General features: G+C 33.9%; 1 protein-coding gene across 2 annotated transcripts; it reads right to left on the bottom strand.

Moving 5' to 3' along the window:
• Positions 1-1,150: 1,150 nt before the first annotated feature.
• LOC106716454 (tubulin beta chain) lies at positions 1,151-23,456 on the bottom strand. 2 transcript variants are annotated; one of them, XM_045684496.1, is made up of 3 exons: positions 23,286-23,456; positions 4,803-4,911; positions 1,151-2,485 (listed from the first exon to the last, which is right to left on the bottom strand). In XM_045684496.1, exons 1-3 carry the CDS (start codon positions 23,340-23,342, stop codon positions 1,278-1,280), a joined length of 1,374 nt encoding a protein of 457 aa, XP_045540452.1. In that variant the 5' UTR covers positions 23,343-23,456; the 3' UTR covers positions 1,151-1,277. The 2 variants fall into 2 exon arrangements, with proteins under 2 accessions (XP_045540452.1, XP_045540453.1); XM_045684497.1 differs by lacking the exon at positions 23,286-23,456 and adding an exon at positions 15,014-15,078.
• Positions 23,457-27,184: the final 3,728 nt, after the last annotated feature.

Raw genomic sequence — 27,184 nt, 5'->3', positions numbered from 1 at the left:
TATTTGTTTTTAAATATTCTTATGTCAAACTTCTGTGCCGCATTTAATTTAGTTATAACAGTACCATAGTGAACGCTTAGGGTTGCCCTAAATTACAATATTCCTTTGCTTGGAATTTATTTGAGATAGAAAAGGAAATTTATAAAAGAGTTTTTTCTCATTAACAAGGTCCAGTTACGTTTTCAGTTAATTTCCATGATTTTTGTGTTCATATTACAATGTAAATATTGTAAAATTGTATGTAAGTTGTCCGTTTAACAGAGAATAAAATATTTGTCTATTATTTCTTGTTTTATTTACACAATTTAAGAAAAAAATACACATAATTTTGATTTCTTCAGTTACAATGTCAAAAATTAAAATGGCGAATTCATGCGCTCTTAGAATTGTTTCTTGTTACGTTCAGTAACGTATTTCAGAACTAAGATGTCGTTTATTCACGTGATGTTTTTTAGCAAATTAGACTACCCTTTCCCAATATCACGTGTATTTTTTACTAGCTTTTAGCCCGCGACTCCGTCCTCACGGAATTAAAAAAAAACTTTATTAGTAGTCTGTGTTTTCAGATTATGTTCTACATCTGTGACAAATTTCATCAAGATCTGTTGAACCGTTCCGGAGATACCTTCAAACAAACATGGATCTAAACATTCGCATTTATAATATTAGTAAGATTTATTAAGTAAATTTTCTTCATCAGTGACAAAATAGACGTTATTTAAAACTACCCCAACCCCCCCCACAATAGTGATATTTTGTGATTTTTTCGGAACCCTTGCTAACCCTAAAGAAGGTAATAGATTTTATTCATATGAGACAGTACTCTCTTAATATATTCAGCAAAACTGTGCAAGAAAATGTTTATTTAATTAGTCTGGTTGAATAAAACTCATACATTTGTATAAAACCATTTAATTATAAATTAATATATAAAAAGAATACAAGATTTTTAAAATAACTTAATCTTATGAAATGCAGCTATTGGTACGTTCCTTAGTCCGTATATAATATACTAAGACATCGAATAATTAAATTTGAGATTTTTTTTTTCATTTGCACTCTGAAGAATCATCAAATCTGTTGACGTTACTCAGTGTGCTGACGAGATATTTTTATCCAATAGAAGTATTTTTCGAGCCCCTTTGCTTTGGTTAGATTAAACTTTGTGATTTGCGAGGACTTTTTTTAAATATAGCGCATATAGTCTCTTATAGAAGCCTCTGTTGGATAAAAAATAAATAAAAAATATAAGAAGGCAGCCTCTCCGCGCCGTCGCTCTAGTCGTGGTGCTCGTCCTGCGCCAGCTCCTCCATATCCTCCTGGTCGAACTCCGTGTCGTCCTCCGCCGTCGCCTCCTGGTACTGCTGGTACTCCGACACCAGGTCGTTGACGTTGCTCTCCGCCTCGTTGAACTCCATCTCGTCCATACCCTCGCCCGTGTACCAATGCAAGAAGGCTTTACGTCTGAACATGGCGGTGAACTGTTCCGATATTCTCTTAAACAGCTCCTGGATCGCGGTCGTGTTGCCGATAAATGTGGACGACATCTTCAGACCCTTGGGAGGAATGTCGCACACGGCGGTCTTTACGTTGTTCGGAATCCATTCAACAAAGAAGCTGCTGTTCTTATTTTGAATGGAGAGCATCTGCTCGTCGACCTCCTTCATGGACATGCGGCCGCGGAAGATGGCGGCGACGGTGAGGTAGCGGCCGTGGCGAGGATCGCACGCCGCCATCATGTTCTTGGCGTCGAACATCTGCTGGGTGAGCTCGGGCACGGTGAGGGCGCGGTACTGCTGGCTGCCGCGGGACGTGAGCGGCGCGAAGCCGGGCATGAAGAAGTGCAACCGTGGGAAGGGCACCATGTTGACGGCCAGCTTGCGCAGGTCGGCGTTCAGCTGACCGGGGAATCGCAGGCAGGTGGTCACGCCGGACATCGTCAGCGACACCAGGTGGTTCAGGTCGCCGTAGGTCGGGTTGGAGAGCTTGAGCGTTCGGTAGCAGATATCGTAGAGGGCCTCGTTGTCTATGCAGTACGTCTCGTCGGTGTTCTCGACGAGCTGGTGAATGGAGAGTACGGCGTTGTAGGGCTCGACGACGGTATCGGACACCTTGGGCGAGGGCACGACGGAGTACGTGTTCATGATCCTGTCGGGATACTCCTCGCGGATCTTGGAGATGAGCAGCGTGCCCATGCCGGAGCCGGTGCCTCCGCCCAGCGAGTGCGTCAGCTGGAAGCCCTGCAGACAGTCGCAGTTCTCGCACTCCTTGCGCACCACGTCGAGCACGGCGTCTACGAGCTCCGCGCCCTCTGTGTAGTGACCCTTGGCCCAGTTGTTGCCGGCGCCGGACTGACCGAAGACGAAATTGTCCGGCCGGAAGAGCTGGCCGTAGGCGCCGGACCGTACGGCGTCCATGGTGCCGGGTTCGAGGTCGAGTAAGATGCCTCGGGGTACGTATTTGCCGCCATTCTCCTTCGTCGCAACTGTCAACAAACAATTACCCAGTTAATATCAATCTCCGGTGTAATACAGCAGACGAACCGCAACAGTCTACTCTAAAGTTCATCAAACTTAATCAAGCATATTATAAGAACTAACGTCAACTGATAAAACATTATTGGCTGTGATTTTATCGACATCAATCTCCTAACATTTGGTAGAATCAAAACGAAACAATAATTTCACGGGACCTTGAGGTCGACAACCTCGTTATCTTCATTGTTCTAACAAATTATAATTATACGAGAGATTTACTGAGCGTGCTTTATAATTATAACTACGTATACATAACTTTACTTACAAACATATTTTATATACATTCGTTACCAATTCCATTCCTTATAAAGTTTTTTTTAATAATAATTTGTTGTGCAGTTCTCAATTTAGTTCACTGTGTCCTCAGTTAAGCCACATTGTTCCTACAATGTCTAGCCAACGTCTAAATTTTGGAATTCTCGATACACTAATTTCCGAACAATCAATCCTCGATATCCTACCATTATTACTTTCTACAAAACTTAGTATTCGTAAAAATTAAATCATGTTTTGAAAATTGCAACATCAATAAAAAATCACAGCTAAAAAAAAATCGTTCTTAATTTTCAATGTAATTTCAAGTTTTAGTTTCAATTTCAGTTTTAATTTCAATTTCAGTTGTAAATGCATCGTTTAAATTATTTTCTTGTATTGCATTTACTCGTATAAAACTTTTGTATCTGTGGTTATAAAGTCTGTGACCGTTGTCTATGCGCATGGTTGCGGTTACAACAGTTATTTCGCGGTTATTATGCATAATTTCATCGTCGGCGTCCGTTCCGCCGGCCAACGAGATTGCTGTGTGTTACCAGTTAAAGATTGTATTATCAAGTTTTAATTTAGATTAATTAAATAAATCATATTGTAACACGATTACTTGGTTGTTAAGGACGAGTTAGTACTTACACTTAAGAGACGTGTTGTCTCTCTTATCGTGGGTTTCTGAGACCATAATGTTTAAAATATATTGATGTCTCTATTTTGGTCGAAGATAATGAATGGGATGGCGATAAATTGGGTACAGGGATTTTGGTGTCAAAAAACAGTTAGTCTTTCTTTGTTTTTTTCTAGACTTTTGCCTGTGAATTCGTACGCGCGTAATAAAAATGATGGCAGTAAGAGTCTAAGTTACTGAGTGATAATGTAGCTTTCTAATGGCAAGAAATTCTTGAAATCTTTTCAGTAGTTTTTGAGTTTATTTATTACGTACAAAACTACAAATCTTTACGCAATTAATTTTATTATGAAGTATATAGATAAAATTTCTTAACTTGTGACAAATCTTATATATATAAAAGAAAGTCGTGTTAGTTACACTATTTATAACTCAAGAACGGCTGAATCGATTTGACTGAAAATTGATGGGCAGGTAGCTTAGAACCAGGAAACGGACATAGGATAATTTTTACCCCGTTTTCTATTTTTTTATTCCGCGCGGACGGAGTCGCGGGTAAAAGCTAGTTTTTAATATTACACCACAAGGAAAATAAAATGAGGGCTATTAATAAAACTATCAAGGAAGGCGTAGAACAAGCTATGTGTGAATCATACATAGCTTGAAGTGGTTATTCGCTGCATTAAATGGTTGAGGTCAACAGCCTAGTAATGGTTGTAGAGGTCTATATTTAATTACATCGCAGCACACCAATTATTTTGGGGTCGGCTGATGTAGTTTTAGATCGGTTAATTGTAATTTAACGATCTGATGTTGAAGGGTGGGTTTTATATGAAAACTAGCTGTAGCCCGCGACTCCGTCCGCGCGCAGTTAAAAAATGGGGGGGGTTATGAAAAATAGATGTTGGCGATTCTCAGACCTACTCAATATGGTCACAAAATTTCATGAGAATCAGTCAAGCCGTTTCGGAAGAGTACGGGAACTAAAACTGTGACACGAGAATTTTATATATTAGAAGATGTTTGTAGAAAGCAGAGCTAGTAGTTTTAACATAATTTTTACCATTGAAAATACTGGTAACGGTTGCAAATTGTTGAAATAATTTTTTTAACTTCGTCAGATTATATAACGAGGTGTTATAAACAGACAAGAAATTAATAAAGAATTTATATATGTAAGTAATTTCGGTACAGATAAGTTTCGGAGCCAAATAGTCAAACCTGATTATGCATGAATTTGCATATATCTAGATAGATTGTAAAGTAACGAAGTCTGCAATTGATCGGTGCCATTTAGCAATTGATAGGTCACCAGTGGGACGTGTACCACAATATCTTGAACCCTAACATCTTCCCCTTTGTATACATACCAGAGGCCTCATTGTAGTAGACGGATATTCTCTCTAGCTGCAGGTCGCTAGTGCCGCGGTACACGCCGGTTGGGTCGATGCCGTGCTCCTCTGATATAATCTCCCAGAACTGTAGAAAGATAGACATTTTATTAATTACTTTTAACGTGGATTTCCACTGTGATTAAACGTGTACAATTTTTTTTTTATCTATTTAAGAACTAGCTTTTAACTGACTCCGTCCGCGCGGAATAAAAAATAGAAAACGGGGTAAAAATTATCCTATGTCCGTTTCTTGGTTCTAAGCTACCTGCCCACCAATTTTCAGTCAAATCGATTCAGCCGTTCTTGAGTTATAAATAGTGTAACTAACACGACTTTCTTTTATATATATAAGATACTAGCTGTCGCCCGCGACTCCGTCCGCGCGCAGTAAAAAAAAAATTAAAAATAGATGTTGGCCGATTCTCAGACCTACTGAATATGCTCACAAAATTTCATGAGAATCGGTCAAGCCATTTCGGAGGAGTATGGCAACGAAAACTGTGACACGAGAATTTTATATATTAGATAGATAAAAGGGGTCGAATTATGAGAATGTTTTTACTACAAAAAATTATCTTTTAAGATATTCGTCATGCCGTATTCCAGTCGTATCCCGACGGGAACATGTCGAGACGTGTTCTAATGTTACACGTGATTTGTTTTGTAACATAAATAGGTATATTACACATTTTACGTTAAATGGTAACGATGTTTGGATTTAGATAGTAAGTAATTAGTATATATTTTATTATAACGAAGTTATTTGTTAACTCGCGGGTGCCCGCGACGTCGTCAGCGCAGGGAAGTAAGTACTCCCGCACAGTTTAGTTATCTTCCAGCAAAAATCCAGTATATAAAAAATCTTACTAATATTATAAATGCGAATGTTTGGATGGATGTTTGTTTGAAACTATCTCCAGAAAGGTTCAACGGATCTTGATGAAATTTGGCATAGATGTAGATCAAAGTCTGGAAGAACACATAGGCTACTAAGTTTGTTTTTCACTCCGCGCGGATAGGGTTGCCAGGTCGCAAACCTACTAGCCGGACAGACTAGCTAGTTTGACCGGACATTTGGGTAGAAAGGTCGGACACCCTATATTATTTAGGATTTTGTCTCAGTATTAATAGAGTGCACTCTCGTTTGGGAAATGTAAAAAGCCTAACAAAAGCCGGAAAACTGTTTATTTTGGCCGGACACTCATTAAAAATATCTACGCGCAGACGGAGTCGTTGTGGACAACTAGTATTACCAATAAATGTAACAGTTTTGACATTATTTATAGTTAAGTTTGTCTGAAGTTAATTTAAACTTCAGTATTAAAAATATTCACCGTCATATTTTATATTTGTGTAACAACTGTCGAACGATTTGTTTTTATCTAACTTTTTTAATTTAACAGCACATATCTATAAATCATACAAACTGATGTAAGAATGAAAGTGTTTTCTTCAATAAATTATACATTACTTCACATTATTTATTATATCCAAAAACTAGCACAGAAAATTTCCTCCCGTCATGAACTGGAACATGCAATCGTTCAAATAAAAAACAACATAACTCACGCCCGGAGCGTTGCCAGGCGACCGGATAAAACCGGACATAGGTAGGCTTTTTGATTGCGTGTCCGACCAAAATAAACAGTTTTTCGGATTTTGTTAGGCTTTTTACATTTCCAAAACGAGAGAGTACCTATTAATACTGAGACAAAATTCTAAATAATACAGGGTGTCCGACCTTTCTACCCAAATGTCCGGGCCAAACTGGCTAGTCTGTCCGGCTAGTAGGTTTGGCGACCTGACAACCCTATCCGTGTGGAGTAAAAAACAAACTCAGTAGCCTATGTGTTCTTCCAGACTATAAGCTACATCTATGCCAAATTTCATTAAAATCTGTTGAGCCGTTCCGGAGATACCTTCAAACAAACATCCATCCATACATCTAAACATTCACATTTATAATATTAGTAAGATCTTACTGGATGGATGGATGTTTGTTTGAAGTTATCTCCGGAACGGTTCAACAGAACTTAATGAAATTTGCCACAGATGTAGAACATAGTTTTGAAGAACACATAGGCTACTTATTAGTTTATTAATGCCACCCGAACAGAGTCACGGACGACAGCTAGTAAGATATAATTACAACATTGAAATGTTGGAAGATAGATCAATATGGAAACCGAAAACGTGTGCAAACTTCACATAGACAAGGACTCGGGAGATTAAAATGAAGTTGGTAACAATCTATATATATAAAATAAAGTCGTGTTAGTTACACTATTTATAACTCAAGAACGGCTGAATCGAATGAATGAAAATTGGTGGGCAGTTAGCTTAGAACCAGGAAACGGACATAGGATAATTTTTACCCAGTTTTCTTTTTTTTTTTTTATTCCGCGCGGACAGAGTCGCGGGTAAAAGCTAGTTGATAATAATTAAAAGAAAGAAAATACTATTCTGTGACGTCACAATATGGCGTAAGTTCACGCGAGTTTTGTTTGAAACCTACTCGTACGATGAAAGGTAGAATCATGTAGGCATTGGTTCTCTAATTACTAAATAAGGTCGAATTCGGATGTTACAAATTAACACATTATTTCTAACTAATTAGACAGCAAACTTCACATGGTAACTTTGATATGACTAATTTTAATTGCAGACGAAAGATACTTGTTTTATTAAATTATTAAATAACGCAAAGTCTTTACCGACTGAAAATAATATATGTATATATTTACTGCCTCATTATAATATGGGATTTTATAAAACTGGATATTACAATTTATATACGATACGAAATCAGAACTAGTTAAATTTGAGAGATTTTTTTTACAAAGGTATACAAACGACTCGTTCCATTTACTCTTTCCCTTTCCACCCTTTTCTTATTAGGAAAGGGGGAAGTGGATTTGGCGGAAGAGGGGACGCATAGGAAGGAGAAATATCCTCTTTCTGTGCGTACCGTTCTCCGTTAATTAAAGGTAGGCAACGCATCTGCATTTGCGGATGTCTATGGGCAACGATCGCCTCGCTATTGCGGCGAATCCAGGTGACCATTTGCTCGTTTGCCACCTTATGATATAAAAAAAATGCTTAACCCTTGAACCACCGACGCTCAAGCTACAATAACTATAATAAGTATGTACTGGAGTTTTTCCATCAATATAATTTAAACGCACGTCGATTTAGAGTTCGTTTCAATTAATAATTCAATCAGTATCAATTGAAGTACACTTGCGTACAGACGTCGCTTTCACAATTGATTTAATATGAAAGAAGGTATTGGCCTTCTTGGTTATTAAATTAATATCCTTTGTTCATGAGGGACTTTATTTTCTTTTTTCAAAGAGTGGAATGAATTAAATCGTCTCTTTTATTCTATTTGAAAAAAGAGACTTATATATTTTTCTATAGGGCTTTCAGTAAATCCACGGAGAGTAATACTGGTTTAAAGATTTTCGTACACTACATTATGACAGAAAAATCTGTCTTAAAGTAGTATACCATAATACGAAAGACGAAAAGAAACAAACTATAAAATACTGTTTTCTGTATTTCGATGAGTCCTATGTAAAGGGCCAAAGTAACAAGTTGATGATTTACTTTTTTATGTTAAAATCTACCTCTTAGTTTAGTTAACAACATGCACTAAACCAAATACACCTTTACAGATGTGCTATTTATTGCTGAAATATTTACCTATTTTCCTATATGGTTGAAACTTTTAGAGCCTCTCCTTAGTCAATTTGCACATTGACGGTAAAAAGAGTATATCCTTATAGTACAAAATCCACTAGATTTTTTTTAATACTTTTACTTTTTTTTAATCTACTATCTCCACTTTCCTTTATTCCATGATTTAATCTACGTGGTAACAACAGTGTATTAGTAATAGTCTACTGGTCATTAATTATACGGCAGACATGGCGTCGCCCCGTGCCGACACAGTGGCGCCCTCCTTGTCATAGCTATGCGTATTCAGTGTGTAATTTGAAAGAAAATTGTATACTTTTTTTTACTAGATACTGAGAATCTTAAGTCATTGTGAAGTAAATTACTACAAGTACTTTTACAGATGTACTCAGTATTAGAGAATTAAATTTTTTAAGTTAGTGTTAAAATGTTCTATTTAATATCTACATTTAGACTCTTCTTTAATAACCAACTAACGTCTTTGATATATGTCTAACTAGCTCTCGCAAGCGACTCCATGCTCGCGCAATTAAAAAAAACAAGTAGTAGTCTATGTGTTCTTCCAGACTATGTTCAAGAGATACCTTCAAAGAAACAAACATTTATCCATCCATCAATCTAAACATTCGCATTTATAATTTTAGTCTGATATATTTAAGGCTACCGTTCGTCAAGAAATTGCAGTGTTTAATTCGGTGAAATTAATTCCACTATTTTTATTACCTATATTATAATTACAAGGGAAAGTAACTCTAATTTTAACTGCTATAAAAAAGAAAAAAAATAGCATTTAATAGTTTTTTTTTGTAAATTTACATTCATATGACTAATCAACAACGTAACGCATTTATATCCGGTAGTTAATTAATACTGGCAACACTTACAGGGCGGGGAAACCCGCGCAATGTCCCCACGTAACTTTAGCCCTGCGATACCGGGAACTATCGATCCAAGTTACACTGACCCCAGAGTTTCATTACTACTTGTGATAGATGGATTGAAATTACGAGTGTACATAAAGTTATTCATGTTTTATGTATCCTCGTAAATGTTCATTTACCTACTATTAAAGGAAAATTATGGCTACAAAAGGAATTTGTTTAACATAATATCGTCTCAGCTAACAACACCGCATAAGTAATTTTTATCAACTTTACAGAAGACGAAAAAAACTGTCTATTTAAAAAAAATCGGTGGATTTTTCTAGTAATTTCTTAACAAATATACTATTTATCGGTTAAGAAATAATTATTTTTTTTAGTTATTGTCGATTTTTTTTTTACTTTTTTACTATATTGCTTTACCTTTCAATTATCATGTGACAATGGTTCGTGGAATGAGCAGCTCCATGTAATGGCATTAAAATGTGAAAACTGCCATTTTCTATTTGACCGATAAATAATAAATTTATTGCTACATAACAATATTAACGAATAAAGTAATCCAAGTCTGTGTTCCTTTTTTTATATACGAGAAGGGGGCAAACGAGCAGCGAGAACACCAAGGTTTTCATCGACGCCCATGGACATCTGCAATACCAGAGGAATCGCAGATGCGTTGCCGGCCTTTGAGATGGTGATACGCTCGCTTATTATTTTTCTTTTCTAAAGGCCCATTTACATGATGCAAGTTTCTTGCCTCTTGGATACAATTAAAGCAATATATATCTTGTACAGTCAAAACAGTTGCTTACAATTATTTCTCGCTTTCATACCACGTACAAGAAATTGGTATCGTCTCAATGGGCCTTTAGTCTTATTTTAAAGTACAGACGTAATAAAACTTTTAACGTTCCATTTAAAAGACAGTTTTATCGTCGACACTGTAACTGTATCGTTAATTAAGACAGCGGTTTGTCTACGGTACGTTCTTGATATACCGTAACCGAGGCAGACGTAAAATGGCGTCTTACGGCCGAATTCAATATTCAATTCTTTGAGATTCAAAAATTATAACTTTGTATTGAATGGAGTGCAAAAATAATTCAATCGATTAAATTTAAACTTGATTTGATATCATCATCAGCTGACTATTCGTCTACACTAAGAGGCTCGGAGTCTACCCTAAGTTAGGGGTGACTAGGCCATAGTCAACGCTGGCCCAGTGCGGGTTGACTTCACACATATCATTGAATTTCTTCTCAGATATGTGCAGCATCACGATGTTTTCCTTCACCGTAAGAACATCTGATAAATGTACATATGGAAATCGAAAAACACATTGGTACATGGCGGGATTGGAACCCAGGAACTACAGATTACAAGTCAAGTGCTTAACCCCTGATAATTTGATGTTAGTTAAAAATATCGGATATAAAAATTGTTTTATTTCAACTTTAATACAAACAAAATGAAGGGTTATATGGAAAAGATTGTAAATCGTTTTCGAACAAAATTACTTTTTATGCTTTTATGCATTGATTTTAACTCTTAGTTTAAATAACAATAAGATGTGAAGAGAAAGTGCGGTTAAAACTGTATCTTCTGGCACAACGCGGAACGGAGCTCGAACATTAAAAAAAAATAAGAGAGCGAAACTATTCGTACATAGACACTATGTCCATTCTTTTCTTTATCGTTTAACAAAATGCTTCTACAGAAGAAAATTCATTATTAATATTGAAATTAAGATCATAAAATGTATGCAAAATTTAATAACCTACATTTTAAGCTAAAGAACAATTAATTATTAGGCAGAATTTCCACTAAGTTTTGAAGAAAGTTATGTTAAAAAAACAGTTAGCACCAAATACCGAGTATTAAAAAAAATGATCACTTCAATAATACCAAGGAGTTTTTAATCTGTTTTTTCTTGATCATGTATCAATGTGTATAAAAAGTTTAACAAAAGATCATTGCAACCTTGAAGTATTCAGCGGTGTTCTCTGAACCGAAACATATTTTACTTTCAGACCGCAACGAATAAGAACGCTTCCTTTTTTGCTACCGTCGGCCATCTTTGATCGGTTTAGGGTTACCATTTATGAAAATAACAACTTACTTATATTTAGAAAATATGTATGTTTAATTTGAGTTTTTTTTTGTTATTAACTTTTTTCTTTAAATATTATAACAAAGCGTCTTTAAGTATTGTCTACCTGTCTATAAAATTAATAAAATTGGATTGTATATACGTTACAATATGGAAAAACAAGGCATATTTCGCGAAATTGATGGTTTTTACGTTATTTTTAAGTTTTTAAAATTTTTGTCTTTCTGTATGTCCGCAAATTCGCATTTGTTCCGGGTAATCTCCGAAAAGCTTTGACAAATTTTGACCGGACTTTACTGGTAGCTTATGTGTGAGATAGTAAAATCGACTATACCACGCTGACGAAGTCGCGGGCAACCGCTAGTTTCTTATAAAAATATACATGCAGACTTATTTCTCGTTAAATGAATATATTGGAAATTTGAATTTATCTAAACTTCACATTAATGTTATTGCCGCATTTAACGCTTAACATTCAAACTTCCGTAGGTAAATGCATTTCTAAGATGGCGACACTAACCGACGCCATCTTGGAGACGTCTGCCTGCAATTTGAAAATAGAACACAGACTTTTTCTTATTGCATCGCGCTTAGGCCGTTGACACACGGCTGCATTATTTTCGTCTCCCACTGTGTTACCATATCTGGCCACTTAAAATCACACACTGAGAAATGTGATATTTTTGAAGTGGATGGGTGCTTGGTGTCATATTCCGTAAGTTCAGCAGCTAATAAAAAAATTGTTAATATTGCTTCGTATAATACGTATTCAGATAAATGTAATTGACAAGTGAAAAGTTAAGAACTTTATTCTATTCTTCTGCCCTTCGCACCATTTTTTATAAGAAAAGAATGTGAAGGGGAAGTGGATTTAATGGAGGAGAAGGTCGCATAGGACGGAGAAATATTCTCTTTCTGTACTTCCCCTTCTCAGTCGATTAAAGGTAGACAACACATCTGCAATTGTAGATATCTATGTGCAGCGATCGCTTCATTATTTCGGCGATCTCAGGTAACCGCTTGCTAGCTTTTAACTTTACTGTTGTTAATAAAGTTTATTAACATTTTTATAACAAAAAATGTATCAACCAATCAACGTTTGTAATCTTTGTTATAATTTAAAGGCTAGATTTCTTTGTAGAATCAAATAAATTGAAAATATCGATGTATATAAATCTTATATCGATCGTTAGTCGTTGTTTTCATAACATGAAAGCGTACAAAAAAGAAGGAAACGATGTAAGTGTTGAAACAAACCGAGTGGTCCAATGTAAACATACGACCACTTGTCGAGGGTGAAACATAATTAATTTTAACATGTTGAAACTGTCGGGTTCCGTATAAGAATTTAATATAAAACTCCGTAGCGACTACCGTAGAATCTCGAATGGGAAATGCAGAAAAACTTCGACGTAAATATGCACTAAAATGCCTGTGGAAAGTAATCAAACTTTATTCGAAAAGTATAAATAACTCGAGATGCCGAGTATATGAAAGTTCAACGGCATTTTATGTCCAGTGATTAAGGAACTAATAGAGCAATATACAAAACATGATTTCTATTTACTTAATCTATTTATTTAGAAGATTTCCAAATGAACAGCGGACATAATTCTTATTCAACATAAAAAATAGTATTCGTTAAATATAGAACCTATAAACGTAGGGAAGTGATGTTATATTTGAGAACATAAAAAAACATAAGCTTTCTAAGCCAAAATAAAATACGTCATAAATAAAAGAGTCCCTAATTAATTAATCCTAAGAGTTTCCGCTTTTATTTTATAAACATTAAAATGTCTGTCACCAGATGGAGGTTATCTTTGTTTTACATACATTATGGCAATATTTAAACATATCAAATGTCAATTTGACATTTAAGAAAAGATGGCGCTAAACATTCACATATTAAAATGTATTTTATTACTGCATCAACTTACGTGATGTTAACTGAACAAGTTCAATACACGAGGATGTTTATTTTTATAGCTTTGTTTGGAATATTTTTTCCATAAGCAAGGGAACAGCTGCCTTCCACTTAGTCATAGACAAACCACTACAGATAAAATAAACAATTTTATAAACTGTATTTGCATAATGAATAAAGAAAACTATTAATAAAATACATGTAAGGAGCATCGGTTGCGCAAAGCTCTTGCCGGGACCGTAATCTACTTGTCCAGGTTCGATTCCCGCTAAGTACCAGTGTTTTTGGATTTTAGTATATATTCAAACTTGAACTCCTCCGAAACGGCTTTACCGATTCTCATGAAATTTTGTGAGCTTACTGATATTCTGATATGATATTTTACTGATATTCAGTAGGTCTGAGAATCGGCCAACATCTATTTTTCATAACCCCCCCCCCCATTTAGTTTTTTTTTACCTGCGCGCGGACGGAGTCGCGGGCGACAGCTAGTCATATGTATATTTATGCGACGTCAGATGGGGAAGGAATAGTCTTAGAATGGAGGCCACGTAAGGGGACCAAGAGGGTGGGGCGTCCTCCGTCCACATGGACCGACGACATAGTTTGCACGGCGGGAAGTCGTTGGATGCGGAAGGCGGTGGACCGCGTACTGTGGAAGGCATTGGGAAAGGTCTATGCCCAGCGGTGGACAGATAAAAGCTGTTGATGATAATGTACATTTATCCGATGTTCTTACGATAAAACCTGCATATATGGGAAGAAATTTATAATGTTCAAAGTTTAACAACCTTGGACCAGCGTGATTGACTGTGGCCTAGCTACCACTAACTTGGGGCTCCGAGCCCATAGATAGGGACTGGGGACATATAATATACTGAGAACGAGTCCCAGTTAATAATGCATAGCATAAACGTCCGAAATAAATAATCAATTTCGAAACATTTTTCCTTATCGTTTGGTCATTTTACAACAGACGTCAGATCATAAAATAACATTTAAAAGTAATTAAGGTTTCTGACGTCAGAGAATTAATGCAAACTTAACAGAAATATGAAATTTATTTTATGAATTTTTAATTACTCGACAAATAAGTAATTCTTTATTAATTAAAAAGTAAGTAGGGGAACAAAGTAAGCAAAGTTTCTGAGACAATAATCCCTGTCTAAAATATAACGCCATTCTTCTCATTACCTTTGAAAAAGAAAACATAACAATATATTTTGTGTACAAGGATTTAGATCTTAAAAACCAACAATTAAACATGTCAGAATTATATAAAACTAGCTGTCGCCGGCGTTTCCGTCTGCGCGGAATTTAAAAAAAACGTAATAAATATCCTATGTGTTCTTCCGGACTATGTTCTACATCTGTGCTAAATTTCATTATATTCGTTTGCCGTTCTGGAGATACCTTCAAACATCCATCCATCCATTTAAACATTCGCATTTATAATATTAGTAAGATTATTTAAGTATATGAAGAAATTCATAAACACAAAAAAATCATTGAGAGGAATTAAGAAAAGTCCTTCTTGTTGGAAGTCGGATAAAAAAAGAAAAATACTCACGGACGGTGTTTGCATCCAGTAGAATATCGTTGACGTAGTTTTTCAAGTTAACGCAAACAAAGGACGAACGAAATTTAGTCGAATTAGTCTCGTTAACGTATTACCACTCCCACTACACCTGACTCATAGATTAAATAACATCTACCACAGAGTAAAAAAAATGACAAGCAATACCTGTCAACTTATATGACATTTGTTTTTTTAATTGCATTAAAAGTAATCGGCCAGGAATTGTCACTGGCAACTAATAAACTTTCCAGTCGTGTTTTTTTTTTATTATTTATGGTGTAAACGGCTGTTTCTTATGATGGTTGATTCTTAAATGTCACAATAAACGGACACTCTTATCGATAATTTTCGTGTGTGCGTCGTTGCATTGTGGTTTGAATACGAAATTTACCTTCCTCGTTTGTAATTATGAGTTCGGACACCGATTGGTGTAATGAATAACAAATATTTTATTTATAAGATCAGGAAATCTCGACGTGACATCGTTACATGTTCATTTTACCGGTTAAATGCGCGTTGTTTGTTCAAAATATATTTCAAATATATCCATTCCTGTCGATATTTAATTTACACATAGAAAAGGGCGTCTAATTTAGTTTCTGTAATCTTGTATACTGGTTCAGTTAATTCTTAGTATTGTACGTTATCTCAATTGAGTCACATCAAAATGTTTTCCGAGAAACTAAGTACCCTTACATAGATAGTCTGTGACACAGACTATAAAAGGATGTCAATAAAACAATAAAGCTTTACCAAATCAAGACATATGTTTTGTCTACGAATATAAACGTTTTATCCCTAAAGTGTCAGGAAGTTAAAAAAAAAATCTAATTAAATGCAGACGAAGTCGCGATCACAACGCAGTCATATGTATAAAAATTAATAATTATTTGTCCTATGATGTCTATACTCGTAAAGAATTGAATAGGCACTGGAAACACCGAACCGATATGAAACATTATTTCACTGTTGGAAAGATACACTATCCTCGGGTGACCGTAGGCTATATTTATTGTTTTTTTTTTAATTCCGCGCGGATGAAGTCATGGGCAACTGCTAGGGTACATATAATTTAATTTCTTACTTTATGTTTTTAATTTAGGTGATATGACGCACGCGCTGTTCAGCAACACGTTCAGTTTTACTCGTCAGGTAAATCCAGTTTCATATGAAAATATCATAGTTGCATGGATGAGTTCAATACTTCTATAATGCAGGGCCGGTTTTAGCGTTTCTGGCGCCCTGGGCGAGATTTTTGCGGCGCTCTTTTTATGGGAGTCGGGGAAAATCTTCAGACTATGGATCTTCCTGCGCGCCCAGGGCTCTTGCCTCACCTGGCCCTTCCCTAACGCTGCTATATACTACAAAATAAGTGCAAACTCTTATAAAGTCACTCGATATAACGACAAAATACTTCAAACATGGAAAAAATGCAATGCACAGTTACTTAATTGTACCTATGCGACAGGTTTTATTACCTTTACTTCGTGCAAATAATTTGCAAATAAAATTTATGCAAGACTGGTACTATATTTGCACATTTGGCTACCTTGGCCGTGGCCACGAGTACCGGCCATGACCGGCTCGGATTGCACGCCTACTATCGCTGTACAATGAAAAACGGCGATCGACGTTGACAACGTTGCCAACCTTTGGTTCACTTTTGTATATCAATATAATTTAAATTTAAATTAAATTTATTTTAATTTTAATTATCATACTTATCTAATTTTATTTTATATCAAATTAAATTTAAATTAATTTTTTTGATCCCACAGTCAAATTATTTTATATAATTTTGTGGGACATAGTTCTATTTTATGTTTTTATTGTATTGTAAATAAATAAATAAATAAATAAGTACGTGCTATTTTGAATTACGATTCCGTCCCTGGTCCATATATTCCTCTGAATCTTTCGACTTTCGTCACTAAAATCTTTTATCGCAATTATTAGATTTTTAAATGGCGAATATTATTATATTAATAATAAAATATTTGAATTAGGTTATCGATTCACACAGCTGTCATAGAAAGAATCTTACTAATACTATAAATGCGAATTTTATATGGATGGTTTTAAAAAAAAGTATGTCCAGAACAGTCCAACAGATCGTGATGAAATTTGGCACAGTTGTAGAACATAGTCTGGAAGAACACATAGGTTACTTATTAAGTTTATTTTTAAATTACGCTCGTACAGAGTCGCGGGCGAAAGCTAGTTTTTAAATAAACATCTGTAATTCCAATATATTTTTTACATAAAGGATTTTAATTTCAAAGGATAAATTAAATTAGATTCACAAGGTTAAGAACCCCTGTCTCGAGCCAACATTGGTATGTTTTACTTTTATTTGCTTTGTAGACTTATTTACGAGGGCGACGAATCGGGAACTTTCTTGGAAAAGGTATATTCAATTACATTTCACTATTACACATTCAATTGACCATAAATATATTTAATCATTAATTATAGTAGAATTAAAACCAATAAAAAAATGCTACACAAAAAGTAGGTTTGATAATTCTAAGTATGAATTCGAATTGACATAACGTTTTAAAAACAAGTTGTCTATCCTTTGACTTGTTAAAAAACTAACATCACAAATATTAAGATCAAAACATAGCTTCTGTGGATGTTAAGACGTATTAAGTTAAAAACTAAACAAACATTTTAGTGACGCATTGACCCAAGATCTCCGAAACTAAGAGACGAGATATCACTTCAACTTGAATTCACTTTTCCTCGCGACTCCGTAAGCGCAGAATAAAAAATAACTTAATCAGTAGCCTATGTATTCTTCCAAATTTTGTTCTATATCTTTCTTATATGTATTTAAGGAAAATTTCAGCGAGATCCGTTTTTCCGTTCAGGTGATAACTTCTAACAAATACATTAGTAACATAAGTCTCGTTGAGTTTGCTTGAATGTTCAAGAGTAACTCATTCTTTCATATTTAGAAGTTTAAGTTTTAAATCTCAATGCATCTGTAATATCCGATTTTAAAACGTGGTATTAATACCATTTTTAAACCACACACATCGAGACGTATTGAGTGCATTATTTATTTATACAAACTCCCGCCGAGTTGCATTTGTTACCTTATTTTTCTTTTCTACGGGAGACAAAGGTACTCCCGAAATACGCCTGTCACTTTTGACAGTTGGTAATTTATGGTAACTTTCGGTAAAAATGACAATGTTGACAGTGATATTTAACAAAGGACAGAGTTAAGTGAATATGGTTTTTCGAAACTTAATTAACAACACGAATCCGTAACAAAAAAGGGTAAGCATTCTGATTTCGGTTTAGCGCGGTCTTGACACATCTCTTCCAAATTCATACATTTACGCATACATGCTAAATTTAGCAAATTCAATCTTAATTCGGCAACTATTTTTACAGATAAAAAATAATTACGTCAGCTACCTAAGCAGATTAAAAACTTAAAGCTTTTTTAATTAACCAAAGAACAATGAAGTCGTTAAATTCGGTGCTATGAACCATAAAATACAAACGTCAGATCTAATAATAAACATATTCTTTGTCAAACAGCTTCTTAGCATTTTTTATCATTAGATTGTATTAGACATTATAATATAATACGCAAAACCAAAGTAACCTCTGCGTTAAGACCGTCTTTAATTTAAGGACTACAGAGTTCTTTGAGCACCATATTTTTCCTATGTCATCGTCTTGACTTCCTCTTGTAGCATATTCGTTATTCTTGGTTTGGTTGGTTTCCCTATTTCTTTTCACTACTTATATTATGAATTCAAGATCATCGTGTATCAAATATCATAGAATAAAAGTTACTAGAATCCCTAAACTGTAATGTCCGTGTGTGAGAGTTCTTCTTAGAAAATTCCATTGCTTGCACTTGTAATAAAATACATTGCGATCTCTATTTTTCCAAACAGAATGAGAAGTACTGCAATATATTTTTGAAATAGTGTTTCGACAGTGAAACCCATAGTTATGTAACTCGGTAACTTGTACCGTGGATGCAATATACGTCGTTGCCTACATTAAACATGTAAGGTTTTCCTGCTCCAATTAAACTAAGAAAACATAAAAGAACGTCAACTGCCCAAATAAGTTTGTCCATGGCCGGAAATTCGTCAGCTGCATTGACACAAAGATGGCCGCCATCGTATAATGTCATTCATATCACGTGGCGCCACTTCCACTAGTGAATCACGTCGTCTGACGATCTTATTATTTTATTAGGAATCATGATTTACATCCAATTCGATTATTTAAAACAATCGAATGGAATTCAATAAACATTAGTAATCGTTTTGTTATTGTTAAACAAGGAATATTTATCTATAAGCAAAAAAAAAGAACAATAATACTTGCAGCATGTTATTTATTTCTGCTTCTTATGCTTATATACTTCTGCTTCACTAAAAATCCCACCAAAAAATAGATCGGAAGTTTCGGTTTTACGCGCATTTTTTTTAGAAAAGTAACACTGGCAGGTAACACGTTCCGATTACGAAAATAATTAATATATTTTTTTAAAATTGATAAATGTTTACAAAGCAACATAACGTTACAAAAAAGTATAGGTTGTTTTTTTTTCTAATACACAAAAAAAATAGATTAGACAAAACAACAATGAGTATGATATCGTGTTATTAATTACAGAGTAAAAATTACTAGAATAAGTAACAAGTCATGCAAAAAGTATATGATTACATTTAAATACAGATTACGAAACTTTATACTGGAGTTCAGTTTTAAATTAATATTAATACGTTCTGAGTCCGCTAGTGTTTTTGTCATTATTGATAGAATTTCCAATATCCTTTTATGTTACCAAATTATTCGTTGATTATGAAACATTGGTAGGATATTTTGTGTACAACAGAGATTTGTTACCCTATAAAATCTTAATAGTGAAAATTTTAATTTTATCTTTACTTTGGTTTGCAAAATTGCAACGCGCATTTAACTACTAGAATATAAAAAGGAAATAGTCCTTCAAACTGTACCCTAACCTTCCTCATTAAATATCGTCCGTATAAAAATCAATAGCGTGAAGTCTAGACAGACATTGCACATCTGCATACCTAGGTTATACAGTACGATTACATTTTTTGCCCGCGAATACGTCCACGCAGAATTACAAATAAAAAATCGTAATAAGTAGCCTGTGTTTTCTTCCAGACTATGTTCTACATCTGTGCCAAATTTTATCAAATTCCGTTGAGCCGTTCTGGAGACACCTTCAAACAAACATCCATCTAAACATTCGCATTTATAATATTAGTAATATTAGGTTATGGTCTAATAATCTAATATTTTTATGTTTCTTGTCAATGAATATTACTTGCTCTTTAAGCACATCGGTCCCACTCTGTACGTACGGAGATCTAGATTTTAAGTCTTCTATTGCTATATCCAATTTTCAATGCTCTCTCCCTTTTAAAATTATGTCGCCTTTCTTCTTTGGCCTAGCGCTACTATTACACTTCCACATTTATATTTAAAGATCTCTTTGTCCCGCTTTTGTCTTTAAATTATTCATAATATAGCAGTTGTTAATATTACTGTTCTGTTTAGATGCATTTTGATTTGTTACAAGCATTCAAGAGTGCATTGCAAATAAAATATTGTATTTAAGATTCACAGTGCGTTGATAAATTACGGCTAATCGTGTTGATCGGGCTGCCATATTTGAAAGTTTAATGGCGGAATAATAACGGAAATAACGGACATCGAAGCCCGTACAATGCAACAGCAATATAACAAGTTAGCCCCTTTCAAGATTTCCTAATGTTTTCTAGGAATTTTATAACTTTACGAACCATATTTCGAATTCTACGCCGCTCTAACTTCACTGTTACTTGCTGGATAAAAATGATTATTGTTTTTCTGCACTCTTATTAAATTATAATAATCCTAAACTGATAAATTACTACATCTATCGGTGCATATCTTACTAATATTATAAACTACCTTTTACCCGCGACTTCGTCCGCGCGGAATAAAAAAAATGCACACAAGATAAAAAAAGTTCCTATGTCCGTCTCCTAGTTCTAAGCTACCTGCCCACCAATTTTCAGTAAAATCGATTCAGCCGTTCTTGAGTTATAAATAGTGTAACTAACACGACATTCTTTTATAGATATACGAGTAGATATAGATGCGAAAAGTTTAAATGGATGGATGTTTGTTTGAAAGTATCTCCGGAACGGCTTAACAGATCTTAATGAGATTTGGCATAGATGTAGAACATAGTCTAAAAGAACACATAGGCTACTTATAGTTTTTAATTCAGCGCGGACGGAGTCGCGGGCGACAGCATCAACAATATCGTGGATCACAGAACGAACTGTGTTGTGTTTTCATTTGTTTTTTGGCTACGTTAAATAAAAAAATACTACTTTATTTGTATTCAGAGAGGCCAAAAGATTGCTAAACTTTTTCTACTTGCAGAGCGCTTTCAAAATTGTATTGGTTCACTAACCCAAACTGTAAGTTTTTTTTCCTTTCATAGTAAACTGCCGAGTATTCTGTTGACAACAGAGGACTTTGGGAATAACTGTCCTACAGTATGTATAGATTTTTTCTTTTTAAATTAATATATACAGAAACTGAGAAAGTTTATCATCTTCACGCTTCATTTCTATTGCAAAAACTTTAATAATAATTTTATTTATCGGTCATTCGGTCGCCCGTCACCTCCACTGATTTCGATCTAGTTTTTTGTAAACTATTTACTTGATAAATTTCCTTTCACTTGCTATTTTATGATAGAAGTAGATAAAATTAGCAAAAAAACTAATAAATATACCTAGAGTTTAAGGTAAAAAAAGAAGAATACGTAGCTCTTAAGTTTTTTAAATACCAGCCTAAAGTCGAAAGTTAAAAAAAACTCGATTTTTTTTATTTATACATTTTAAATTCAATCTGTCAATTATTTTCTATCTTTTTCTAATCATTTTAATTTGAAAAAATTAAACTATAGAATTTTTCCGTTTACAAAAAAAATACAACAGATTTCATTTTAGAGGCAAATTATTCTCGTCTTTATTATATCGTAAAAGTTTATTTGAACCTAATAGGTTATCTATTGTTAGTTACAAACAAAACAGAAACTAAATAGTTTTGAAAAACAGTACAAAGAATCGATCTATTTAAACGAAAGAAAGAATAAATTACATATCACAATTCTATAGAAAAAGATTAGTTAGTGGTAAGTTCAGGTAAGAAAGAGGACTTAATTGTTTCTTTAAATTTAATTTATTCGATCTCTTTGGTACGCGAGCAGTTTGTGTACCACCAAATAAGAACTGGCCATTTAGAATGTTGACACCATGAACATATTAGTTTAGAAAAAAAACATTAAATGAGTAAACATTTTTATAATAGTAAAAAAAAGATACGTGTTAAAAATGTAACAATGGGCCGAGAAAAAATACATAGACAAAAAATACTAGAATAACAAAGTCATAATAACATTGGCATTTTAAAAATACAGCCAAAAAATGGTTTACTTTTTACTTCGACAACACTTAGAAGTTCTTTTCATTGTAAAATTCATGATAGAAATTGTGAGCACGGCAGTGCCCCTGCAGTTGACGTACAATCATATACCATGAGTCGACTCCGTACATACATATTATTATCTCATTTTCTTTAAGAAGGATGAGAGAGAACAAAATATGTTCTTTCTCTGAATGTTTCCGATTTGGATTACAACAGTTACAGACAACAATTAGATTCACAGTTACAACAACTTAAGTATAAAATTCGTTTAAAAATAAATTCCAAATTCATATAAGGAAAAAAAAGAAAAGAATTTTTATAACATCTGAAATATTCGAGTAATTTTTTCGATAATTTCGACACAATTTAAAACAACTGTTAAAATCTAATCTAAGTTAGGTTAAAACTAATTTAATTTACGTGTTCATATATTATTGAATTTGTGAAAATTTATGAGCTTCATAGATTTCAACACGAACGAAAAAAAATTGGTACTTATAATTGTACCCGCATTAATTTTATTAATCTGCATATTTACGATTAGAATCCGTAAAATCTCGTATAAGAAAATCGTCGTAATGATTTTTATTGCTTCTTCAATGTTTATCCCTTAAGAGATATAATAAACTGTAAAAATATTTAAAGCAAATCCAAGTTATAAAAACAAAATGACAACTGACAATCTAAACTTGCAAATAATCACATGTGCCGGCCGTTGCGAATTTAAATTATAAAAAGTATATAACAATAGATTAATACTCACTTTAGCACCAATCTGGTTTCCACACTGCCCGGCTTGTAAATGCACTATTTCCCTCATTTTGTTTATGAGTTTTTACTTAAAATGTTTTAATAAATATTGTAACTGAAATAGCGTGCTCTCCCGCGGCCGAGCAGCTTACAAAATGATGTCTCAAGAACGACAAAGGAATGGAATGAAAAGGAACTACCAGCTGTGTACTGAACGGGAACGAACGATACCGTACGGGGTGAGAATGTGGCGAGCGTAAAAATTACTACCAAATTAGTAACTTTTAAAGATTGTTTTTATATTTATTTGTAATGCTCGAATCAATTATTTATAGTTATGATGCACCGTTTAATAAAATTATTTAATTTAATTCGGAGAAATAATTAAGTTTATTATTAGGTTATTAAGAAATCAGTGGGTTTATCGTATATTCTAGTAAATGTTTTATGTAATTTTAATTCATAATTTTTTGTATCCTTCAATTTCATTGTCAATCAGGTAATTTTTAATTTTTAAACCTTGATAGTATACTTAATTCATTACTAAAACTTACCAACTTCTAACCACATTTGGTAATATAAAACTGGTATCCCAGAAGATGATTCATAGGAAGTCCACGCGACGTATTACCATAAATTCAAGGAATACAGTAATTAAAATTAAACCTTTTTGAATTATCTATTTAGAACTGTAGAATTAACTTAACAAAAATATTATATATCTATTGATTTGATAGTATTTTTGATATAAATTGATACTTAAAATCCTAAAAGTTGAAAGTAAAGCCACATTAAAAATAAAAAAAAAAGTTTCCCATTGTAGAAATTAAAAAGGTAAGTACACAATCGTACTAAATTTTTCATTACTAATCAACTTAAGGGAATTGAATGAACGAATGAATGAAAAGAAAATGAGTCATGTTACTAGACCAATCATACAGTTTCGTGAAACTGATGAAATACCTGAAATACGATAAAATGCTATCGTAGGATAATTGTAGTTTACTGAAATTGTTCGGGGAATCGATTTGAATGAGTAACTGCTATGAAAAAAAAACTATCTACATCTAGCGTTGCCGAGCGTTCGGATAAAGCAGGACATAGGTAGGCTTTTTGATTGTGTGTCCGGCCAAAATAAACGGTGTTCCGGCTTTTGTTAGGCTTTTTACATTTCCCAAACGAGAGAGTACCTATTAATACTGAGACAAAATCCTAAATAATATAGGATGTCCGATCTTTCTACCCAAATGTCCGGCCAAACTGGCTGGTCTGTCCGGCTAGTAGGTTTAGTGACCTGGTAACACTATCTACATCAGACTATGTCTACATTAGTTATAGTAATTCTGAAAAGAAAAAATAATTAATACTTCCAATCTAATCAGTCAACAAAACTATCATGTAAACGTGGACTTTCACTGCAGAAATAAATATACAAAAATATAAACATACTCCGTATTTCAGCAATAGGTCCACTCAAGAGCGATGTCAACCAATCATCGTAGGAGAGAGTAGTAAAAAAAATTTTATTTTAATTCCATATCGAATACTTATCAACATAGGTCCAATTTTTAATGAAATATTGACATATATGTTTTAAGTAATCTATGTGGATCTTTTTTTATATCAGAAGGTGGCAAACGAGCAAGCGGCCACTTGAATTCCATGTCTGCCCATAGACACCCGCAATTACAGATTAATCCGCAGTTGATTACCTTTAATTGACGGAGGAGGTGACGTTCCCCTTCCTATGTATCCCATCCTCCGTCAACCAGAGATGCCCCAGAGAGGTCTACTGCCAATACACAAGTTCCAAACATATTGTGACAACTTGTCTTTTTTGTTTTTTCAATGACCAACAGACGGATGATAACGTTTTTGTGCATTGAGAACCGACAATGACACTGTTGTTGTCTCAAAACTGTTAAAGTTAGTGTCTTGGTCATCATCTGACTCATACATTTTTACTCTGTGCTCCTGTATCGATTCTTTGTAACAGGAAGTAACGCGAGAATGTACTACTTCTGTCTGCGCGCCATCTGTCCAGTTTCACTTTACACTAAACAGCGCCCTATTATACGATAACTAGTATTCCAGAAACAAGTGTTTATCTAACATATGTTTTAACGCAGGTTTAGCGATCGATTAGAAATAGATTAACTAGTTTGATTCTTCTAGAATATTATATATTAAAAAGCTTAATTTTTTTCCAAACAAATTACAAATGATTTAGCAGACAGCCCTAATAAACCCTAATAGCGTAAGGTAACATTAAATTGACAGTAAAATGAAGGCAGTTTACGTCCATTGTTCGACAGAATTAGCAAGTAATTAACTACAGTGAAGACCCTATCCGAACTCAAACAATAAAGATACAAACTTTTTTTAATTAAATGCACAACAATACACATAAATATAGTAACTAAATAAAACGTTAGTCATCCACTAGTTATGTAAATCAAACAAACCTTTATTCTTACATTTAAATTTAACAATAACATGTTTTAATTAAAATAAAACTGTCAAAAAACATAACAAAAAAATAAATTAAAGCTTTCAAGATAATCAAATAAGAACACCACAGACTATAATCCCGAAAGGGATGACAAAGTAACAATTAAGACAAGGAATCTAATTCTAAAGTAGCTAATCTGGCACGAAGCCAAAAATGTCAATGACTCCATAATGGCCGCCACATCGTCCGGCTGAGCGGGAATTAGACACGTGTTTAAGGATTTAAGATGCACATTTGGTCACGACGACGACGGCGACGTATGAAAATGTTAAATCGTCGAAAAGATTTAATTTCAAAACCACAAAACTACATTATATGGAATTATTTAACAATCTTTGGTGTCTCGTTTTTTTTCTAATATTTTCGGATTGTTACCAACCTATGACAAATGTTTTTCCTTTCTTTAACAAATTAAATATACTAAATTCAATGATTTATATTTACTATCTATTAACTGTAAACAGCGGAAAGGGAAATTTCAAAACCCATGACAGTAATGTGCTAGTAAAATTTAGTTAAAACAAATAAATCTGAAATTAGCAAAGGTGATCGAACTGGTCGTTCAAAATAACATTTTTATCGCTACATTAGCTCTTTAATTCAGTTTATTTAAATCTAGGAATTTTAGTTCATATAGTTCATTTTCCTGCAGTTACAGTTTCACTCGTAGTAAATCTTCGCCATACTTTTTTTATTATATGAACCAGAAATTAGGGAATATAACTTCCAAGTACAAAAATGCACTAGTTTTGCCATTTGCAAAAGTTAAAATAAAGATGGATCAAGACTTTATACATATGGCACCGGATCAAAACTAATCCTATAACATTTCTATCTCTAAATCGAATATTATTAAATAAACTTCTACATTACATACACTTAGGCTTGAATTACATTCACGTACACGAATTCAAGTGGCATATTGTAATTACTAACTGGCACCAGTCATAAACAGTCCATTCCATGCCAGCGCCACTGTCCTACTGTAGTGGCATTATGTGAAAATGCCATTAACTTATTTTATTTTCACCTTACTTTATTCAGAGCAAGACATAAATATTTAAGCGCCTATCAAAAAATAATAGCAAAGAATGATTTCACAAATTATGGTAGTAAACATACAAGTTGAGTGTGTAATGCAAGCTTACAAACCTGATTCTTAAGATTATTTATTTTTTTAATCCTTAATCATTGCGTTAAACAGATAATTCGCCATTGAATTACTAATTTTGGTATTATCTCTTGAAATGCACATTTGTACCTATAGATGGCATTGTTGTAAAAACATTTTTATCTTTTTCGATCATGTCATGAAATATGATTAAAATTACATGGACATTTTACTTATGTAAAAACTTAATTAAAGGAACTTTATTTGATACGCTTTGATTTTAAAACAT

Source organism: Papilio machaon, chromosome 26 (assembly GCF_912999745.1).
Source record: "Papilio machaon chromosome 26, ilPapMach1.1, whole genome shotgun sequence".
NCBI classification, from domain to species: Eukaryota; Metazoa; Arthropoda; class Insecta; order Lepidoptera; family Papilionidae; genus Papilio; species Papilio machaon.
The sequence above is the reverse complement of the archived record's forward strand: the minus strand, read 5'-3'. Positions and strand labels throughout refer to the sequence as shown.